Here is a 24600-nt window from a genome sequence, read left to right on the forward strand (position 1 = left end):
GCTGTCTATGTATGGAACCACAGGAAATAGAGAGAATATAAAATGAGTATTTTGTATCAGTGTTTACTGTGGAGAAGGATATGGAAGATAGCAAACGTGGGGAAATAAATAGTGTCTTCTTGAAAAATGTCCATATCACAGAGTAGGAGGTGCTGGATGACTTAAAATGCATAAAGGTGGATACATCCCCAGGACCTGATCAAGTGTATCCTAGAACTCTTTGGGAAGCTAGGGAAGTGATTGCTGGGGCCCTTGTTGAGATATTTGTATCATCAATAACCACAGGTGAGGTGCTGGAAGACTGGAGGTTGTCTCCCTTGGAGTCAATATTGAAGAAATGTGTGAATGAAAAGCCAAGTGACTATAGGCTGGTGAACCTGACATTGGTGGTAGGCAAGTTGTTAGAGGGAACGCTGGGAGACAGGATTTACATGTACTTTGAAAGGCAAGGACTAACTAGAGATAGCCAACATGGTTTTGTGCATGGGAAATTGTGTCTCACTAACTTTATTGTGTTTGATGAGGACAGGGTGGTTGGAGTGTAGGAGCTGCACTTTGGTGGGTCAGTGTGGACTTGTTGGGCCGAAGGGCCTGTTTCCACACTGTAAGTAATCTAATCTAATATGGACTTCAGTAAGGTGATCAACAATGTTTCTCACAGTAGACTGGTTAGCAAGGTTAGATCACACAGAATAGGGGGATAATTAGCTTTTTGGATACAGAACTGGCTCAAAGATAGATGACAGAGTGTGGTGATGGAAGGTTGCTTTTCAGATTGGAGACCTGCAACCAGTGGTGTGCCACAAGGATCAGTGCTGAGTCCACTGCTTTTTGTCATTTATATAAATGATTTGGATTTGAACATAGGGGGTTTGGTTAATAAGCTTGCAATTTACACCAAATTGGAGGTGTAGTGGACAGCAGAGAATTTTACTTTAGAGCACAACAGGATCTTGTTCAGCTGGGCCAATCGGCTGAGGAATGGCAGATGGAGTTTAGTTTAGATATATGTGAAGTACTGCATCTTGGAAAGGCAAATCAGGACACGACTTATACACTTAATGGTAAGAACCTGGGGAGTGTTGCTGAAGAGATACTTGGAGTGCAGGTTCATAGTTCCTTGAAAGTAGAGTTGTAGGTGGATAGGAGAGTGAAGAAGGCATTTGGTATGCTTGGCTTTATTGGTTCTTGAATTGAGTGTAGGAGTTGGGGTGTCATGTTGCAGCAGGACAGGACATTGGTTAGGCCACTATCAGAAGACTGTGTGCAATTCTGGTCTCCGTGCTATAGAAAGGGTGTTGTGAAATTTGAACAGGTTTAGAAAAGATTTACAAGGATGTTACCAGGGTTAGGGGATTTGAGCTATAGTGAGAGGCTGCATAGACTTGGGGCTATTTTCCCTGGAGCATTGGAGGCTGAGGGTGACCTTATAGAAGTTCGTAAAATCATGCAGGACATGGACAGGTTGAATAGTCAAGGTCTTTTCCCTGGGGTAGGGGAGTCCAGAACTAGAGGACATAGGTTTAAGTTGAGAAGGGAAAGATTTAAAAGAGATATAAGGGGCAACGTTTTCATGCAAAAGGTGGTGTGTGTATGGAATGAGTTGCCAGATGAAATGGTGGAGGCTCGTACAATTACAACTTTTAACTGGATGAGTATATGGATTGGAAGGATTGAGAGGGATATAGACCAAATGCTGGCAAATGGAATTAGATTTAACTAGAATACCTGGTCAATGTGGATAAGTTAGATCAAAGGGTCTCTTTCCTTACTCTATATCTCTATGACTCGAACTAAAAATTAAACACTGCGCATGGATTGCTTCACCACATGGCAATGGACTGTGTAGCATGTTATTATTATTTGGCAATATTATTGCATTCACCTTTGTTGAGTGTAATGCTTTCTTAACACAGCATGGCTATGGACTGAATATGGATCTATGTCATTTCTGAAGTGAACGTAGTCTATTCTGGCAGTATCCATTCATGCATGACTGTCTCTTCCACAGCTGGCACAGAAAGATAATATTGGCCTGACTTTTCTTTCCTTCTAGCAGACTCTCTTTTCTACCATCTTTTAAATTCCATTCTTCTCTGCGTTTCCTGTCTACATTCTGACTAGTTATCTCCAGGAACTCCAGTCAGCAGCAAAAATTCACCATGCATCAACTCCAATCAGTTATATCTGAGCTCTTGTTTGCAGGCGTCTTTATATTCCAAACATGGGTAAACTTTGGCTTCATGCCAAAAGTCCTTTCAAGTTGAAATATCTGTAAAGTTTGCAATAGACTGCACACTGTAATAACAAGAAAGTAAACAAAAACCAAATATGTAAACCTAATTCATTTCACCGACTCTCCTCAAAGGTTCAGTTTCAGGGAGATAAGTCACAAAGCTATCTAAATATTAAAAAAATCAACGTATCGACAGTGATCATCGCAACTCAAAGTGAACTCTTCCTTCAGCCAATTTCTGTTATTCCAACCTAGAGATTCTTTTACTCTCTCACATACTCATATTCTATTTGAATGTCATTATTTCAGTCCTACCCATTTGTGTGTATCTCTCTCCCTTGTCCAGTTTCCGTGCTTATCTTTTCCTCCAGGGTGGCACAGTGGCTCAGTGGTTTGCACTGCTGCCTCACAGCACCAGGGACTGGGTTCGATTCCTGCCTCATATGACTATATGTGTGGAGTTTGCATATTCTCCCTGTGTCTGTCTGGGTTTCCTCTAGGTGTTCTGGTTTCCTCCCATAACCTAAAGATGTGCAGGTCAGATGAATTATTCATGCTAAATTGCCAGTTGGGGTAAATATAGGGTAGGGTAATGGGTCTGGTTGGGTAACTCTTTGGAGGGTCGGTGTGGACTTGTTGGGCCGAAGGACCTGTTTGCATACTCTAGGGAATCTTAACCACCCACTGCATAGTGATTCTCCCTTTGCTCCATCCCATTAGTTTGCTTAACAGTATCTCTCACTTCTTACCTGCAGTTTGTGTTGATTTCTCAGGACTCTCTTACCTTCTATTCTATTTTCCTTATGGACGGACCAACAGGGGTCACCACAGCCAGTCTTCTGCATATATGTAGAAATCAGCATTGCAGAAATTGATCATCTATTCAGATATATTCCAGTCAAAACAAGTAGACTTTGGCACCATATCTTGAACTTTGGACCTCCCCACCTTGCTGTGAGTTCTTTACATTCAAAAACAGCTGTTCAGTCCAACTGAAAACAAATGCAATAATTGCAATCCTCCAACCATGGCCTCTGGCTACATTTTTCAGCTGCTGGTTCTCCTACCTGTCAGCTGACTGGCTAGTCAACCTGACCGGCTGTCGGGCATGAAACAATTGCTGTTAAATTCAGCAGGAGTTTCCCATTCCTGAGATTTCTAATTCAGAACCTCTTCCACCCAACCTTTGGCTCCCACATCAAACAGCTCTTTAAATATTTGTACCTGCATGTCTGTAGATTATTGGTGCAAAACATCACTTGTAGATCAATTTCTGAGATTTTTGTTCTTCATTGTTTTCACCACCATCATAATGCCATGCCAAACAAAAACACACTGGAAATAATTCATTTCAAAACTCACATTTTTAGAAAGAAAATTTAGAGCCCAAACATTAGAAAAACACAACAGCAGGACTAACCAATTCTGATGTTTTGCTTATGCAACTTGGAACCAGAAATAACAAGTGTTTTTACCATTTAAACATTGAACACAGATTTGATTTTTATATCTATATATAAATTATCTATATGCTGTACATAGAACCTGGTTACATACTATACACATTAGTGCAGTCATCTCTGTATCAGTCAGAGAAATGGTTCATTGCTCACTCTGCAGCAATTCTTTGAAGTCTTGCTTGATATCTTTTGACTCAACATCACAGAAACAGAGTGTCAGCTGTCATACACCAACAGAAGCATTGATATCATGGTAGCAGCATTTCACAGCATCCTTCTCCAACTAAACACACATTTTAATTTGCACCTTCTAAGTGCTAAGAAGGATGAAGAAAAAGAAAGTAAAAGTGGCAATGAAAGGCAGTGAAATCCAAATTATTGACTTACTGAAATTGTATTTTGCCATGTAATTTGGATAAAAATGTCAAATTAATTTGAAACTCACAGCACAGTTCTAATGTGTATTTTGCATTGCTCCAAGGCATCAATCAGAAAGATCCAATATGATTGAAGTGCAAATGACAACGGCTGAGGTTTGGGTGTCAACCTTGTAATCTCACATTAATGTGTGGTGCGTTTACTTCCTCACAGCTTGACTTTGTGACTGGTACAGTGTAATGTGAACTTCAACACTGTAAAAGGTTCAAAAATAATCCATGAAGATTTTATTGTTTGGCATTGATAAAAAACATAGTCAGTCGTCAGTGAAAAAAAGAGTATTTTCTTGTGATGCACCCCAAAATCTAGAGTCTAGAAACTTTTGTTGCCAAAATTAGTGTAATACGACTTAACGACTGGACTTTGTGACATAAATGGCAAAGTAAAACTGGTAGCAAATTCTGAATTCAGTAATAGTGCTGGCCAAAGGGAAATCTATAAGCTGTCATCTATACCACAAAATCCAGACATTAAGTCGTATTGCACTAATTTTGGCAACAGCAGTTTCAAGTGATGTTTTGCTCCAATAATCTACAGACATAGAGGTCCAAATATTGACAGAGCTGTTTGAGCTATTAGTGATTCTACACTTCCACTGTTGAGTTTTTTCATTCCAAACTTCCACACCCTCCTGGCTGCCAGCAATTAGAAATTTTTGAACTAACAAAACATTCATTCTTGTAGTCTTATTATTCGAAATTAGCATATTAGGAAAATGTATACATCCTTGAATGAGGTGTAACAGGGTCTTAGTGACATATTAACTTCACACTTATTATTAAACAGCTTTTGCTGTCACAGAAAGTGTAATTTAGCATATTAAAAATCAAATTTCTCCAATATTATAAGAAATGTTATATTTAAGAGCAAATACATCTTTAATCATGTATGATGTTTTAGCTTCTGTCTTAACTGTAAGTGGAATTGAATAATTGATTGTGATATTCAGAATTTGTTAAATCCTTTCTCGATCTTCTCTACCCCTGCAACTGCCCGACTCCATACTCCAGTTCCTGTACATATGAGAAAACACACAAACACCGTATGAGCATATAAAGTAGGAGCAGAACAAGGCTCTGTAAGATCACAGCTGATTTGTTTCCATTTCAAATTCTACATTCGCATCTACTCCCAACAATCTTTAATTCCCCTTGCCAACAAGAATCTATCTGGTTCTATCTTTGTGACCTATCTATTTAATTCCAAAGAAGATTAATTGGACTCAGCATGTTAATTCTGTGTCTCTCTACACAGTTGATGCCAGAGCTGCTGAGTTTGTCCAGCACTTTTTGATGTTATTCAATAATTTATTCCCCCGTGTTAATAATATTCATGATGTGGAGGTGCCTGTGTTGGAGTGTGGTGGACAAAGTTAAAAATCACACAACACCAGGTTATCATCCATTCAGTATCTTATACACTTCAATCAAGTCACTCCTCAGCCTTCTAAATGCTAGTTGATGCAAGTCCAGTTTGTCCAACCTTATAAGTGAACAGACTTATTTCAGGTATTAATCTAGTAAACTTCTAACTGCCTCCAATGTACCAACATTATTTCTTAAGTAAGGAGAATGCACACAGGGTATTCATGATGTGGTTCTCACCAATCCCCTATAGGACTGAAGGTAACATCCTTACTTGCACATTTAATTCCTCTCATCATAAAATAAAGCATCCCATTTGCCTTTTTGATTAGATGCTATATCTGCATACTAAATAGATTTTTTGTGACATGCAATGGAACACCTAAATCCCTTTGCAGCTCAGTAGTCTGCAGTCACTCTCTGTTTAACTAATACCCTACATTTTATACTTCCCACCAAAGTGAGCAATTTCACATTTTCCCACTCGATATTCCCATCTGCAAAGTTTGGCCCACTCACTCAACCCATCCAGATCTGTCTGCAATTTCCTTATGCCTTCAGCCTTATGCCTTGATTTTCCTAGTTTATATGTAGACTAAAGTCACCCATGTTTATGTTGTCCCTTTATCAAAGCACTAGTATTTGTTATTTGTATACTTTGTCCAACATTGTAATTTCTGTTAAGTGTTTAGACCATTGTATTAGATCAATCCCACTAGCAACTTCTTTCCCAACCTATTCCACATCTCTAACCAAACTTATTCTATATAGAAATCTACTGAATCAAGGTAATATCTAATTATTGCACAAATGCAGGTTATTATTATCTCACTTGCTATTTTTCTTGAAAGTCACATATGGGACACTTGTCAAGCATCATGAAAACAACTGTATGAATAACAAATAACTGAAAGCAGCGTTGTAGAACATTTAAAACCAAGGGGGTGTACTGATGCAGTTTATTACTGGCAACAAGAAGTTGATTGTTCTATGGACTAGTGCCCAATATCAATGACTTCAACATTTTTACTTGCCAATAACTGTGATTGGTTCTGAGGTAACTGAAGCTTGAAGCTAGAAACAATTTACAGAGATACAGAGATGCTCAGTTCTTCCCCAGCTCAGGCATAGTCTTAAAAACAGAATTTTTTGGAGAAACTCAGCAGATCTCACAGCATCTGTGAAAGGAAAGCAAAGTTAAAATTTTGGGTCCACTAACCCTTCTTCAGAACTGTTTTATTTTCTGATTTTCAGCAAGTAGAATACTTTATTTTTGTTAAGAATTGGTCTCTCCATTCTCTGCAGTCAAAACTCCAGTGTAAACCTAAAGAAAATTGGTTTACCTTTCCTGCAACAGTTGTGATACGCTATAACTGATATGTCACCTATGAGGGAGCCACTCACCTTGCATCTCTCACCAACCAGTGGATGTATCCAGAGAAACATGACTGAAGCAATGTGCTGGCCAGCAGCAGAGTCATAAGGACAATTTCAACACTAGATCCTGACAAGAAATACTACTGAATTGCCTTCCAGTTTTCCTCCTTGTCCATGACCTACTTCCCCTGTCTGTTTGTCTCCATGAATGTGGCAATGAGGACCTTATAAGGAAATTCAAATTTTATTATTGATGGTCTCTTACTGTTTATCTGTAATAAACAGTGATTTTTGCTCAGTGCAGAAAATTGTTTCCTGCTTTCTATCAATCTGAATTTGGAACGTCAAGTAAACTATGGACTTTTTCCTCCTTCTTAAAATTATTTAAATTTTGTGCTAATTCCAGGAAGAGCAGGGCTTAATTTCTCATTACCTAACATTACCTCAATTAGTAGTAACAATTTCTACCCAATTGTTTTACAGTTCACAAAAGCACTATCCTTAGCATGGTTCAGACGTAGACTGTTCCAATGGAACAGCCCCCTCATTCCCCAATACTGATGCTGGTGGTCCAACATCCAGAATGTATGTCTTGAAAACCAGTCTGTAAATTGGCACAGATAGGGTGAATAGTCAAAGTCTTTTTTCCCCAGGCTATGGGGTCCAAAACTACAGGGCAAAGGTTTAAGGTGAGAAGGGAGAGATTTAAATGGGACCTGAGGGACAACTTTTTCATGCAGAGGGTGGTGCATGTAAGGAACAAGCTGGCAGAGGAAGTGGAGGATGTGGGTACAATTATATAATTTAAAATGCATCTGGCTAGGCATTAATAGAAATGGTTTAGAGGGATAAATGCTGACAAATGGGACTATATCAGTTTAGGATATCTGGTCAATATGGATGAGTTGGAATGAAGGGTCTGTTTTCATGCTGTTTAACTATATGTTTCAGTAATAATCCAGAGATTAGAAACTTTGAGTCTAAGTTTTTACTTTCGTTCTTAGCTCCTTACACTCTTAATACCACCTATGTCTCTGATACTTACATGGACTGATGCCATTGAATCCTTACTTTCTCACTGCAAGTTCCTGTCCAGGCATGAGCGGATGTACCAACCTCTGGCATTTGACAGGCCACACAGTCATCTGGGCTCTAGCTCTTTGTTCTGGAAATCCCTGTGACTGTATTCCTCCCTACTACTACTACATTCCTTTTTGCACTCCTCACTTGCATAACTTCCTGTACCATGGTGACATTGTTACTTATCAGACCTGAAGCATCCTGTTCTCATCCAAAAAGAATGAGAGAACCTCAAATCTATTGGACAATTGCAGAGGCTGACATTCCTATTAGCTTGCTCTCTGGATCCCCTTACCTGTCTCACTCACATTTATATCCTGTTGTCTCTGACCACTGACTAAACCAGAAAACCTTAGCCGAACAAAGAATCCTGGTATCTTTTAACACTCCCTGGTGCATTGCAGTGAAATTAGTTCAGCCTCCTCCTCATAAACTCTGAGCCAAAGCTACTTGAACTTTAGTTATCACAGATATGCTTTCCACAGAACCTAACAGCATTTAGGAGCACTCAGGTACTGCAGCTTTGAACATCCACCATTATTTACTGACATTATTCACTTATTTATGTCATTTTATGTATATTTCATTATTTTTAGAATGAATTTATTTGCTATATTAAAATTCAAGAGTGGTACAGATCTTACTCACTTATCAAATGTTCAATAAAAACTAGTTCCTTTCGATTGTACAGGAAGAACCGATTACAATCAACACAAATGTATTTATCTATGGATCTGGCTGTCTGTTAAGAAGTCATTTTCTCACTTGCTTCCCTTAGTGATACTGATACATCAACTCCTCTCAGTGTTACTGATTGCCTGACTAGAGGTCGTCACCTTACCTGCCTCTCTTGGTGATACTGACTACCTGACCCAAGGCCATCTTTTCATCCGTTACTCAATGGTTTTGCCCAATGGTTTTGAGCAAAATATATCAGCAGGGGCACTGAGGGCTGAAGGGCTTGCTCCATCTTGTTATTTGCTCTTTGTGTAAGTCAGTTTTCAGCCTTCCCTTTTGACTCATCTAACCTTCAGTCATCTGGAGCCTGAGCTCTACAATTGTATTTTTTAATCTTCTCAATTTTCTTCCTCCACCTCCTCCATTATGATCTTCCTTGACAGTTAACCTCTTTGACCAGTTTCTTGGTAAATTCACCTGGTTTGACTCCACCATTTTATGTGCTCATTCTTCTGCAGAGCACCTTAGAATGTTCTCCTATTGTAAAATAAGCATTGTTTTCATCAAGTTCAAAATTCTTCTTCATCCTTGCTTATTTAAATCTTCAATTTTTTCCATCATGAAAAATTTCTTGGTCCTATACCATTCTCTCCATCTTACCCATTACTATGATCTCCATTCTGGACATGGCTGTCTGACATCGTCATCATCTCCTTTTCTAACATACCTTTCTCTCCACTTTTGGCCAATTTTTTTGTTTATTTTCTCCTTTAAAAAGTTCCCTTAAAACCTCCCTTTGGTTCTTTCTTGCAAACTAACCTGGCCACAATCCTTCCATTTATAATGTTACTTACGTATATCTCAAACTTACCACTCTCCATGGTCCTGAAACACAGATTTCCATTTTAATTGTGCTCTCTCCAAAACTAATATTGCACTGTTAAATTTGCTGTATGATTCTTTGCCCATCTGTCTCTCCTTCATTATCCCAAAGGTTACTACCCACCCTTTAATGGCATACTGATGTGAACACTTGTTCAAACATAATAAATGGAAAATTCATACATGCTCTTTACTTTCCATCAACACCCCCATGTCTTCAGTCTTAATTCTATTAACATTTTTAGGAAGTACTTCAAGTAGACGTAAGAACTAATGAGTCATTACACTCTGTTTACCTCAAGCTCAATCTCTTCATGCAGATCATTCCTATTGCTTTTTTGTATAACCTTTGGTTATTGGCTATTTTTGTCCTTCATTTTCTCAATGTACATCTCACCTTCCTCTTTGTCCTGTTCAGCCTCTACTAGTGCCTCTGTCTAACTTGACAATTCTAAACTTTAAGTTTTGTGAATCTCATAATAACCTCATCCAACACTGATTTTGTGATTCCCTCCTGATTTATAAACACATAAAATATTCAATTCCTCTGACATTCTCCTTATCCCTGAAACAATTTCTCCTCCCCCACTGAAAGCCACTATGCTGTGGTCTTCTGGGACTGTCTCTCACCCACTCCCTCTCACATCACCCTCTCTTCAAAAACATCCCCTTCAACAATTATCTAAGTTTCTCTTCCATACTCTGTTTTGAATTTCCCCTTTCTCAAATTCTTATTATTTCCCTCATGCAACTGAGCCCTTTATTGTAAAAAGCCCAAGTTACCATCCTGAAGATCAGACATTGTTCTCAGAGGGTGAGTTGAACTATAATGGGTAATATGAAAAGAGATTGACAGGGGCCAGTTGGGCTTAGTGGTCCATTCTATGCAGTAACATTTATGAGTCATGCTAGCTAAGTATAAATCATTGTTTTATGAAACAAAAAATGTTTCATGCTGTCTTTTTAGTCTGGAACTCTGACACCATACTGTCAGTTGTGCAGTAAACCTGTGAGCACAATGTGATGAACATAACATTACTTGAATGTGAGTATGAATCTGTATCCAGTGAGCTAACTGTAGTGCACCATCGTCACATTATCTGCCTGTAACCCTCCCAACATGATGAGGTTGAAATAGCATCAGTTGTAGTTATTAACCTGAGATACCTTGGTTTTAATTGTGCAGATCAATTCAGGTACATACAACCAGTTTTGCTTTTTAACACCTCCAGACCAACTTTTAATCATGTCATTAACTTGCTGCACTTAGAAACAAAACCTCCTGCAGAAGGCAAATGTATGTTTCTGACAATCTAATTTTTTAGCATTGTTTATATTCTCCTATTGGGGCCAATTTCTTTCTCCCTTCTCCCTTCTTTCCCTTTTAGATTGCAACCTCACTGTTGAGGTGTTGTTGTAAACCTGACAGATACCTTAATTCAAGCCACCACCCTGCAGGCAAAGGCAAAATACTGCAGACATTGGAAATCTGGAATAGAACAGAAAATGCAAGGAGTACTCAGCAGGTGAGGCACGATCTGTAAAAAGGAAAAAAAAAATCAGTTAATGCCTGACCTGCTTAGTATTTCCAGCAGTTTCTATTTTTCTTTCAGCTATCATTGATGTTTGACCCTAAACAGTGATTCTATCAAACATTTAAGAGGACACATCAAAGTGCAGTCTAACCTTTGCCCAATATATCCCTACATGGGTTCTTTCAGTAGGAATGGCTGTCTACAACCAGGAATGGGGAAAAAAAACCTACTCCTTCTTAGACAGAGAGTGCTTGGCAATCCAACATTTTTTTAACAGCACACATTCACTGAGGAGGGAAATCTGAAATAGAATCTAAACCCTTTCCATATCAAATTGCACAGCTATTCATAGTCTTGTGCATGGGAATCTGTTTATTTTCCAAATAGATATTGATAGCTGCAATAATTTTAAGTTTATCACATATCTACTCTCTTACATCCTCACCCAAGCCCACCCACCTTTTTATTTCCTGCGCACAAATAAGCATATCCAATTTTGCTGAATTAAGTTAAAGTATTGCCCTACCTACACAGTTGTAGATTCATGACTTGAATTCCTGACTTGGTTTAATCATTTCCTAATTGTTATTTCACAGACTTTAAAATTCTCTCTACTTTAGTTGTAACTTAAAGGCCATGAATAAAGAAGAGCAATGTTAAAAATGAATGTATAGAAGGAATATGATATTGGATGAATTGACAAAAGCATAGTTAGATAATAACATAGTTTAAATTACTCTATATCATTTAAACTATATGTTATTATCTAACTATGCTTTTTCTGACTTCAGAACAGACTCAGAATACAGTATATTAAATAAATATGCTACTGTAGCAATTTTAAAAAATGTTAAATCTGACTCAGGAATACAATATTGCCACAAACTTGATAAACCTGAAGGCATGATGAAGGGCTTATGCCCGAAACGTCGAATTTCCTGTTCCTTGGATGCTGCCTGACCTGCTGCACTTTTCCAGCAACACATTTTCAAACCTGAAGGCATGCCCAGAATGAAGACTGGAGGAGGTTCCACATTGTTTGGCTTTAGTCGGTTCAAGTGCCTGATGAAAGATTGACTCTCAATTTCTTTTGACACATTTTCAACGTTGTGCACAGTTTTGCACTGAAGCAAGTAAGGCAGTATAACTGCAGTCTATGAATGACTAGCTATCATCCAAACAAATGAAAAACTAAGAATTTTTCAGCTAAGAAATGGCACCAACCCCATGACTAATGAGCCTGCAGTCAGTACTTGCTTTAAAATCATAGTATTCAAAAGAGGCCCTTTGGCCCATTGTGTCTGCACTGACTTTTGTGATATCCTCAGGATAATAGGGAACTTTTTGATGTGCCAATATTTTCTTATGCATATCTTAAGCAGACGGCAAGACAGCCTGAGTTATGGTATCAATCGGTAACTTAACTCCATGCAGCTCTACCCTTCGTCTGTAGGGTGGCACAGTGGCTAGCACTGCTGCCTCATAGCACCAGGGTCCCAGGTTCGATACCAGCCTTGGGCGACTGCCTGCGTGGAGTTTGTACTTTTTCCCCCGTGGGTTTCCTCCCACATTCTAAAGATGCACAGGTCACGTGAATTAGCCATCCTAAATTGCCCATAGTGTTAGGTGCAGAGGCAGGGTGGGTTACTCTTCGGAGGGTCGGTGTGGACTTGTTGGCCCGAAGGGCCTGTTGCCACACTGTAGGGAAGCTAATCATAAACACACAAATAACATTTATATTAAGGCAGTATGGATATCTTTTTCCATTCTGCAAGCGAATGAATAGAGCTCTCCGGGCCTCATTTAATGAAACTTACTGAGGATTGTTCAAATCGGGTTAAAAGTAATTTCGTAATATTTGTTCAGCCTTTTTAGTGACGAGAAGCACTTTCCCTGCCGATTAAAGTTAGAACATTATCGCGTCGTGTTAAAAATGGCTTTTTGCCAATAGTAACAATGTTTGTAACAAAGATCATATTTAACAGCATAAGTATGTTTTGGGATCAGCCAGTGTATACAGCACCTGACTTAAACCCTACACACAGCGACGTTGCTAACTAGTTTCCGTATGCACAAAGCACCTTTGAGACACTAGCATCAACTATTCTAATGAGTGGCTGTTAAAGTCCAATTCTATTCCCAAACACTGATCTGGTTCCAGATCCAGACACAAGAGTATTGAGGTTATGTTGCATAACCTACATGGAAAGGTAACAATAAAGCTAAACTTGCAGCAAATGGGTAGGATTTGCCCAATAAAAACTTACCCACTCTGGATACGTTATTTTTGGCATTCTAGGCTACAGACTTGAGCAAACTAGGTTCTAAAAGTACTTTGTATCTATGTCGAGTGTCACTGGTCTATTCACGTTGCAGTAGTGCGTGTCTTAAATTCACATTATCATATTAAAAATAGAATGACCACTCTGCAGTACGATGGGAATAGTTCTCGGGGCATTACCTAAGGAAGCCCTATCAGTCAGTTGTTAAAAATGCTCTGTACATCCTCTCTACCAATTCTTCTGCAAATGCACTTTCTCAATTCCCCCTCCCCCACACCCGTCTTTTCTCAATAATAGTAAAGGGGAACTGTTTACTTACAAGAGTGGACTGTTGTCAAGAAAATCCAGAGGCTGATGAAGGAGAGGGAAAAGGAGACGCGTTTGCTACCGGCGTCCGAGTCCATTTTTTTTGTGTGTGTGGAAGCAATTAGATCTTTCAGAGGGCCGAGCTCAGAACTGGTGCTCTCTCGCTGCACTTTTCACCACGTCAATGCACATTGTGCTGTGACTCTGTCTCGCTCTCTCCTTTCCCTATTGCCTGCTCCTCCTTCCCTTCGCTTTTAAACCAGCCGTTCCCGCAACTCTCGCCGCCGCACAACACGTTTTCCTGCGTCCGGCTATTTTTGCACTGGGAAATCCAGACGTAAGAACGGAGGAGTCGATATGTGTGTGTGTGTGTGAGAGAGAGAGAGGGAGAGGGACTGGGAGAGGGAAGGAGCCGCGCTACGACTTGGTGGACCGAGCTCACAAGGAGGTGCTGCACAACGGCTCGTTCCTTCTTGACAGTTCACAAAGATTTGACTGCAATTTATATAGTATGCCTGGTAGCATTTATTCACTTCCAACCCCGTATCACAATCATGTGTGGAAGGGGTGGCACTACATAAATGCTGTTTTCTGCTCACATCCTAACCCACTTTCCTTCAGCGCCGAGCGACCCGAGGAAAGTCAAAACATGATTTACAATTGTCTGTCTGTCTATTTCCGCAATTGCACCGCGCTCTTGCTAATAAATGTGACTGTTAGTTTGATCAATATAGAATGTTGTTACTGTAGTTGCTCCTTCCAGATGTGTTTTGAGTATGGAGAGGGGATGCTGAGGACGTATCAACGCTCGTTGCAACTGTTCCTTTTAACAACATTTCACAATGCGATGCTTTTTTTAAAAAAAAACTTTATTTCGAAAAAAAAAGCAGAAGTTCCATTCCGCAGCACTTCAATGATTGCAAACATTTCGTCTGAACATACCATAATACTTCTCAGCACCAACCTGGAAAATAATAGCAATGAGAATGACAATCTTGCTTCAATATGTATTGCAAAAGTCAATCTCCGTCGCCTCAGCAAAGTGTTGCGATTGATTTTTTGTTGTTGTTGTCTCTGTTTGTAGTCGGTTCGGTTTTGGTTATTCAGCGTTTTTGTTGTTTCCCCTCACATCACCCCACTCCCCCCCGCCCGCCAAGAAAACATGATTGTCCATCCAGTCATAATAGACATAAACGAGACTGGCTAAGACACAGCCAGCTGGTTACACTGGATCCGTCCGGTCTACTCCTCTGAATCAGCGCAAGTGTTAAAACCTCCCTGCTCACCATCCCCTCCCGACAACTTCCCCTTACCCCTAAACACACTCACACACACACGAACACACACACACACCTCTTGTCAGTCCCTCTGTAAAAATAAGCATCCTCCAGTTGCTTAAATACACTTGCAGTCAGTCCCTTTTTCTCTCCGACCAGATTGTTGGTCGTTGACGTCTTTGCTGTCTATTTTTCACAGAAAGCTGGAAAGCCTTAATCACTGAAGATGTACATTTACTTTTTTAAAAAAAATTAAGACATCATGGAGTAGAAACATTTGAAAAGAAACAGGAACAGCTAGTATTCTGTTCTCATTTTCATGCCATACCCTTTGATCCCTTTAACCCTAAAAACTATACCTACATCCTTCTTGAAGACATTCAGTGTTTTGGCCTCAACTGGGTGTTTGGAGAAAGCAAGATTATGGCATTGAGATAGAGGATCAGCCATGATCATAGAGAGTTAGAGAGCTATATAGCATGAAAACAGATGTTTGGGTCCAACACGCCCGAAACTGATCTAGTCCTATTTACAGTCATAGAGCTGAATACCATGGAAACAAACCCTTCAGTCCAACTTGTCCCTATGACCTGATATCCTAAACTAATCTAGTCCCATTTGTCAGCATCTGGCCCATATCCCTCTAAACCCTTCCTGTTCATGAGCCCACCCAGATCCCTTTTAAATGTTGTAATTGTACATGCGCCTCAAACACTTCCTCTGGCAATTGGTTCCATACACGCATCACTCTCTGCTTGAAAAAGTTGCCACTTAGGTCCCTTTTAAATCTTTCCCCTCTTATCTTAAACCTATGCTGTCTAGTCTTGGAGTCCTCTACTGCAGGAGAGAAAAAACTTGGCTATTCATTTTATCCTTACCCCTCATGATTTTATAAACCTCTATAAGGTCACCACTCAGCCTTCGATGATCCAAGGAAAAAGCCTCAGCATATTCAGCCTCTCCCTTGAGCTCAAACCTTCCAATCCCAACGCATCTTTGTAAGTCTTTTCTGAACCCTTTCAAGTGTAACATTATCTGTCCTATTAGCAAGGATGTAGAATTGAAAACAGTATTCTCAAAGTGACCTTACCAATATCCTGTACATCCATACGATGTCCTAATTCTTACACTTGATGCACTGACCAATGAAGGTGAGCATTCAAAATGCATTCAAAACACCTTGTCTACCTATGACTCACTTTCAAGGAACAATGCACCCGCACCCTATGGTCTCTTTATTCAGCAACACTTGCCAGCACCATACCATGAAGTGTATCAGACCTACTCTTGTTTGCCTTACTAAAATTCAACACCTCACATTTATCTAAATTCAACTCCATCTGTGACTCGTCATCCCATCGGCCCATCTGAACAAGATCATGTTGTACTCTAAGATGACCTTCTTTACTGTCCACCACTCTACCATTGGTGTCATCTGCAAACTTACTAGCCATTTCTCTTCTAAATCATTTATATAAATGATGAAAAACAGTGGACCCAGCATTAACATTTGAGACACACCTCTGGTCACAGGCCTCCAGTCCAAAAAATAACCTCTCACCACCACCCTCTGTCTCCTACCTTCAAGCTAATTTTGTGTCTAATTGCCTAGCTCCCCTTTGACTCCATGTGATCTAAACATGCTGAACAGTCTACCATGCAGAACCTTGTTGAATACCTTGCTGAAGTTCATATAGACAACATCTATTCCTCTGCCTCCGTCAATCTTCTTCATCACTTCTTTTAAAAACTCAATCAATTTAGTAAGAAATAATTTCCAAAGCACAAAGCCACATTGACTATCTCTAATCAGTCCTTGCCTTTCCAAATGCATGTCAATCCTGTCCCTTAGAATTCCCTCCAACAACTTGCCCACCACTGATGTCAGGGTCACCGGTCTATAATTCCTTGGCTTTTCCTTACCACTTTTGAAAAATAATGGCAACAAGTTAGCCACACTTCTGTCTTCTGGCACATCACCTGTGTCTGTTGTTAATCCAAATATCTCAGCAAGGATCCCAACAATTTCTTTCCTAGCTTCCCACAAAGTTCTGATCAGGTCCCAGAGATTTATCTATATTTATGCATTTTAAGATCTCCAACATCTCCTCTTATGTTAAATGGGCATTTTAGCTTCCATGTCCTTTTCCCCATTTAATAGTGACATAAAATATTTGTTTCTTATTTCACACAGCTTCCGTGTTTCCACTATGGTGATAATATAGCTTTAAGAGGTGTATTTGGTTTTTATTTTTATGACGAATGGTTGAGACAGAGGTACTCAGCAGCCTGCTTCAAAACCCATACAGTAAATAGCTTTTAAAACCTTGGGGTTCTTTTTAAAATTCCAAACAGTAGAAGCAATCTGAACGGGTGGGGTCAAACTCCCACAGAGCAAGGAATTTCAGTTTAGTTTTTCAGGAGCAGTTGTTGGGGTCTTGAAATTGGGTTTCCTGATACTTGCTGTCTCAGAATTCTCTGTTGATGCATTTTTTTTTCCCTGCTAGACTGGAGAATTGCATGTGAAACAATCTATTTTACTGAGCTTGCCTTTGCCAAGGGTGTGTTTGTAGGATGTTATCACATTGGAACAGGCACTGTTCAGTATTTAAATAATCCACTACTCTGATAAATTTTCCAGTAGAGTTAATTTGTTCCAATTCCTTCTTTCTTTTATTGCATTTTAACTATTCATAAAGTGTGTTTTGCTTCAAGGCTGGTAGTTTGACCAAACAAATTGCAATCAGAGTGCAATGGCTGGGATTTGGACAAAACATGTAAACCACGCTGAGTTTTCTGAAAAAAAAGTCAGAATGGTCACAAGTCCTCAACTCTCCATTATCTCAATATATAGTCATAGATTCATAGAGGAATTTAGCATGGAAGCCGGCCCTTTGGCCCAACTTGTCTATGCCAAACAGTTTTCACAATTAATCTAGTCCCATTTGCCTGCATTTGGTCGATATCCTTTCATCCCTTTCTCAACCATGTACCTGTCCAAATGTATCTTAAATGGCAAAATTGTACTCGCCTCCACCAGCTCATTCCAGATACTCACCACCCTCTGTATGAAAAAAATTGACCTTCTGGACCCTTTGTGTCTCTCCCCTCTCACCTTCAATCCATGACCTCTAGTTTTAGACTGTCCTACCATGGAGAATAGCTATTGGCTATCTATCTTATCTCTGCCTCTCATAGACCACTATAAGGTCACCTCAGTCTGCAGTGCTGTGGGGGAGAAAAGTCTTGTCTCTCCGTTGATGTTGTCAGATTTATTGAGCATTTCCAGTACTTGCTGTTTTTATTTCATAAACACATGGCCACCTCATTTGTTTATATAACAAGTCACAGCAGTTTAAAACAATTTGCATCTACATAGCTTTTTGAGCTTAACTTTTATAAATAATTAATAAGTCCCAAGGGGAATTAACAAACAAACATGCTCACAAACAGCATAAAGATGTATTAGTGATTGATGATCAAGTGTTTTGTTAAAAAACAGAGTTTTTGGAAACAACCTAAAATAACAGACTTGCATTAATGTGGCATCTTACATGACCTGTAATATCTCCAAGCACCTTGAGATCAATGAAGTAATGTGCATCAAATATGCAACGAAGATTCACTGGACTAAGTGATGGCAAGATTGCCTTCTGAGGAGAGATTGAGGAGATTGAGCCTGTATTCTCTAGAGTTCAGAAACATGAGAGAAGTCTTAACTAAAGCATGCAAAATGTTCACAGAGATCGATAGGGCATAGGCAGAAAGGCTGTTTCCCCTGGTCTGGATGTCGAGAGCCAAAGGTCGCAGTCTCAAAATTGTCGTATGTCATTTCAAGGCTGAGATGAGTTTCTCCACTCAGAGAATGGAGGATCTTAAGAGCTTTCTACTCTAGAAGGCTCTGGAATGGCTAAATATGTTCCAGACAGAGATCAATTGGCTTCTGGATACTCAATATATCAAAGGTCCAGGGGATAATGCAGAAAATAGCATTAGGTATCATCTAGTTGAATGGTAGAACAGATTCAATGAGCAAAATGGACTCAGCTTGCTTTGATGTCCTTTGCATCTATAGAGGAATTGCAGTGGCCTGTTTGCATATAATTACAAACAACGTGATAGTGATCAGATCAGAATGTTTTTGTGATGTTGAATGGCCAAGACACTGAGATCGAATCCCTGCTCTTCAGTGGAATATTGTCATGAGGCAGAAATTTCCTGTCCCTTATTTACAGATATAATATTCACCCAGTGGCTTTCCCTCCCCACATGGACACGCTTCACCGTGTAATTTTATATGGGGATAGGAGGGGAGGGGGAGGTGGGAGACTGATGGTGGTCTTCCCAACTTTGCTTTAATTTTGAGGCTAGCAGGAGAAAGAGGTGGATGGAAGTCTAGGTCAGGTCTTTGGCAGGAAGTTTGAAGTTTCCCTTTAAGATTCCCCTTTTCCTATCTGGCGTCCCTCCTGAAGATGTGTCATCTATGGGTGTTTCCACCATTCTCCCACGTCTAAATTCCTGGGTGTCAACATTCCCCCCTCCACACCAACAGACCCTCCCTCACTTTCCACATCTGGAACACTAAGATTTATAACTTGGAATTAATTGTTTTCCCCACACTCGTACTGCTGTTGATGGGAATACAGAGCTGCTAGGTAATTAGTTGGCCGGCATCTACCTGAGGCAACCCTTCAGTTAGGGTGAGGGGACATAATTCCTGTCTTTAGTCAATTACCGTTCTCCAGAGTGAAGCTGTGCCTGTTGAAATCAGCAGTGATTGCTCAGTACAACACTAGATATGCCAGAGTGATGCAGGATTGATGGAATATGTGAAAATGGCCAATTATTTCTGAGGCCCAATGCATCTGTTACAAAAAGACCATTGAAGCCTGGCAAACAGCCAAGCTGCAGAGCTGTGCCATTTACAGCAAAACAATCTGTGTGACCTTGTACAGCTGGCCAGTACAGGGGGAATAATGGACAACAGCAGCTAAATTTGGCGAGAACCAAAGTTGAGAGGACTGCATTTGGGTTGAAAGACTCATTTTCTTATCGTTATTTCTACATTAGCTGCACTTCTAGCTTTTTTTTCTTGGAATCCTTTTTGCTTGGATGGAGGATTTCAAGACTAGGGGACATTTTTTAAGGAGAGAGATTTTAAAAAAGACATGAGGGGCAAATTCTTTACACAGAAGGCAGTTCGCCTGTCCAATGAACTTCCTGAGGAAGTGCTGGGATGTGGGCACAGTTACGATGTTTAAAATACACTTAGATAAATACATGAATAGAAAAGGATTGGTGGGATGTGGACCAGGACCAGGCGGGTGGGATTAGTTTAGTTTGGGATTATGTTCAGCATGGACTGGTTGGAACAAAGAGTCTGTTTCTATTCTGTATGACTGTATGTGTTTGTGAGGACTTCCAAAGGTTCAAGGTGTGTTTATGCAGCCCATTTTTTTAACACATACTTTTATTGATAAAGGGAAATTTAAAAATTTCATTAAACCAGAAATAATGCAAATCAAATCAATGAGAAAAGGCCAGAACTACCCTCATATACATAAATAAATGGCTCAGCATGAGGAAACAATAACTCTCGGTCATCAAGAGCGTTAATTTGCACATTTTCGTATGTTCATAATTCATCCTCTCAGGGTGTTAGATTCATTAAACACGACCATCATGGCTATATAAAAGCCTTTATTGGTGTGATAGGTGAGTCTATGTCCAGGAAATCCAAAAAGGGCTGCCATGTCTTATAAAAGTTCTCAGTGTTTTGGTGTACCAGACTTGTAAGAAAATCCAGAGGAATATGCTCCATGACTAACTTACACCAACCCAACAGACCCGGGGGTTTTTCAGACACCCAACATAGCAAAATTTTTCTCCTTGAGCAGAAAGCAAGGATATTGAGAAGTGTTTTTCTTAGGCGCATCTAAAGGAAGTACACTGGGAGGCCCAGGATAAGAGAGACCATGTTCATCTCCATTCTGTCCCCAAGATCCTCTCTATTTCACCTACCACAGTGAACTAGTATGTTCAGAACCTGTGGCAGGACCAAAGGCAATGAGTGAGAGTGCCCCTACTCGTTGTGCATTTGGAACATGTTGAGGATACTCTTACTTTGAATTTTGAAAGGCCATCTATGGCCATTCAGACACTGTGGAGAATTTTCAACTGTTACAAATTAAGATCTTTCTTGCATTTTTCGAAATATTCTCCCATGTCACAGAAGACATCTCGACTCCTAGCTCTCTCTTCCTGACCTTATAAAGCTGCTTGGTCTCTTCCAAGGGGCCACCTCCAACAGGTAATAGACTGCTGTCAGAGCGTGTGTTCTTAGCTATAAGCACCCTCTTCTCTGTGTCAGATCTATAATGATTGGTTAGAAGTGTAGTTGGTTTTTGGATGAAATCTCTGATTTGGAAAAATTGAAAGCGATATCTGATAGGTAGTTTGTACTTCTGAGTTAATCGATCAAAGGCCATCATTGTTTGTCCTCAAATAATTCACCCAGGAAACACATTTCTAGCTTCCCAGAGATAAAAACTCAGAATTTATTGTCCCTGTTTGGAAGCCTGGTATGCCAATTATAGGAGTAAGAAATAATGTTTTGGTTACATTGCCCTTCATGCTTTAATGGTATTAATATTTATAGGAGTATGGCAATATTCCTTAACTGTCCTTATTTTGCCCAAGAACAGCAGACTAATGAGGGGGCACTTTGCCTCAGAAGTTCTGATGTCCAACTATATTGAAGCAGAGTCCTCACAAGTCCAGTCACTCACATAAGATAAGAGAGAGCATAATTGGCAGTTTGTAATATCTAGGAAGTCTACTCCCCCCAGTCTGTGGGTAGTTGTAATTTGGTTAGTTTGATAAGGGGTCATTCATGTTGCCAGATGAAAGATCTAAGTCAGCCATTCAGTCTCCTGAATGTCTTTCTAGTGAAGATTAAAGGAAGTATTCGCATCAGGTATAATAGGCGAGGGAGAACATTCATCATACTAATGACTATCCGGCCTAGCCAGGATATTGGAAATGCCTGCCCCGCCCCCATCTTCAGAAGTCTTGTTTGATTTTGTCAAATAAGTGGGTAAAGTCAGCTTTAAATATCTGATCAAAGATGGGAGTGATAAATATACCTAGGTAAAGGAAATCTCCCATTACCTTGGTAAAGGAAATCAAGGTCGGTCCTCAAAGTCAGGTATTTTTTGGAGACCTCCCCCCCCACCTCCCGCTTCTAGAGAGATCACTAATCCCTGTACTGCTTGTTGTTGGTACGCTTGGATCATATTGAGCAATCTCCTAACATTGTTGGAAGTTCTGCGGCCCTTTATAAAGCTGTACAGTCCTCTTTGATAATGGAGAGCAGCACAGTTCCAGCCTTAGTGCAAGGGTCTTAGACAGGATTTTAAAATTGACACCTAAAAGTGAGATGGGCCTGTAGGAGACATAGTCCTCTGGGGTCTTCCTTTTCTTAAGAATACAAGAGATATTAGCCTCCCTTAAGGATGATGACTCTACAAGTAATTAAACATGTTGAGCATTGGCCCTGACAGTATAAATTCTTTATGAAATTCATTAGGAAATCCATCAGGACGAGGTGCCTTTCCACTTTGAAGCTGCTTCACAGCCTCCTGCACTTCCTGCACTAATAATTGGGCGTTATGGAAAGATGTTTGTTCGGGGGTTAAACCTGAAAGATCCAGGTCCTTAAAAAAAACTTCATCCTAACCCACCCATTTTCATCATATTCAGGTTGGTATAATTCAGAATAAAATCTCTAAAGTGCAGTGTTTATCTTTTTAGAGTCACAGGTAAGAGATCCTGTTCCTTCCCCAATCAAGGCATGGCTTGGGGCACACTTTTTTTCCTGGCAAGATATGCTAAGTATTTGCCTGATTTATTGCCATGCTCAAACAACCTTTGTTTTGCAAAAGTAAGTTCCCTCTTGGCTGTCTGTGTAAGCATGGAGTTCAGCATAAACCAAAGCACTGTGACCCTCTGTAACTTAGTCACAGAGGGCCTATTGAAGTATCCTGCCTTGGCTGCACTCAACCCTACTTCAAGCAAGCACTACTGCTCTTCCTTCTGCTGCTTCTTACTTGCAGAGTAGGAAGTAATTATCCCTGGGGTCATTTTTAGTGATTTCCCAAAGAATGGACAGGTTGCTGCCCAAATCTGAGTTACTGGCTAGGAAAGCTCTGAATTCATTGGAAAAACACTCAGTCCCTCCCTAAGAATGAGGGAACCATTTTCCAGTGTTCTGAACCTGTTACATTGCCCTTAATCTTAACCAATAAGTATACATCTGCATGATCAGAGCTGTTAATATTCCCAAATGTGCAGGATGTCATCAAATCCAGGGTCCTGCAGGGGTTAGGAAGAACGCGATCTTGGTGTGGCACCTGTGTGTGGGTTGCAGAACGTAAAATCCCTGCCTGTGAAATGGAGGTGCCTCCAAACATCCACCAGTCCTAGTCCTACATGCAGATCCACAATTGTTTAGATTGGAAAGATTAGGAACCTTTGTGCACTCTATCTACCGTGGGGTCCATAAGATAGTTAAAATCCCCTCAAGATAATGTGTCAGGATGTCAGATTAATGAGGTTGGAAAATACAAGCAGCAGGACTTTAAAGGGGTGGGCCAGGGGACAGTAAACATTTAAAATACCGTATTCTTCTCCATACATATAGGCTTTGAGAATTATAAATTTCCCATACATGTCTTTAATACAATCCAGTAAATTAAACGGGAGATTCTTCCTCACAAGCATGACCACTCCCCTACTCCTAGTGTTGAAAGATGAGCAATAACACTCTGTAGAGGCATTTGGATTCCAGAGAGGAAGAACTCAAATCATAAATCACTGAGCCTCACTGAAAGTAAATCCACAGAACACTAAAATTACAAAGGCTAAAACAACTACTACAATTACCAGACCTTCAAAACATAGAAAGCCATATGCAACAGGAACCAAAAAACAAAACAAAGTACGAAGTGCCAATGGCGCTGAATAGGGGAGCTGACCGCCCCCTACCAGCCCCCACCCCACCCAAAGGGAATACCTAAAACCTAAAACCCTGTCTTCTGCCCCGTTGGCAATATGTCAACCAGGACAGTTGAATACAAAAACTGGGCTTGAACTGCCCTTAGATAAGCATCTAGCCATTGCAAATACCTTCCTTACTTTTTCTAGCTAGAGTCACAGACACAAGCAAAAAGAAAAATTACATTGGAGTTAACAAAGGAGTGAAAATTGAGTACTCTATCCATCCCCAAGTACAATTTAATGCTGGTTAGTACCACAGAATTGAAAAAAACAAACAATATTTTCTTTAAAACAAACATTATTGTCTGTGTCCATTACATCGTCCAGGCTAATTTAACATATCCACAAGAGATTTTGCTTTCTCTGGAGAATCGAATGAATGTCTGGATACATTGAATGTAAACCAAAGCAGTGCTGGGTACCTGAAAGAGTATTGGATCCTGTGTTCTCTTAATCTTCTCTTAACACCTTAGATTATAACAGGATCTTGATCAGATGGGCCAATGGGCTGAGAAGTGGCAGATGGAGTTTAATTCAGATAAATGAGAGGTGCTGTTTGGGAAAGCAAATCTTAGCAGGACTTACACACTTAATGGTAATGTTCTTGACAGTGTTGCTGAATGAAGAG

General features: G+C 40.0%; 1 protein-coding gene across 1 annotated transcript in view; it reads right to left on the reverse strand.

The window, feature by feature from the left end:
- LOC132817391 (contactin-associated protein-like 5) overlaps positions 1 to 13914 on the reverse strand; it is an 899316-nt gene extending 885402 nt beyond the window's left edge. Inside the window, exon 1 of the mRNA XM_060827811.1 lies at positions 13652 to 13914. Coding sequence (XP_060683794.1) covers positions 13652 to 13736 — 85 coding nt within the window. The 5' untranslated portion in view covers positions 13737 to 13914. The remainder of the gene's footprint in view (positions 1 to 13651) is intronic.
- Between the last annotated feature and the right edge of the window lie 10686 nt (positions 13915 to 24600).

This window comes from Hemiscyllium ocellatum, chromosome 7, assembly GCF_020745735.1.
Source record: "Hemiscyllium ocellatum isolate sHemOce1 chromosome 7, sHemOce1.pat.X.cur, whole genome shotgun sequence".
Classification (NCBI taxonomy): Eukaryota; Metazoa; Chordata; class Chondrichthyes; order Orectolobiformes; family Hemiscylliidae; genus Hemiscyllium; species Hemiscyllium ocellatum.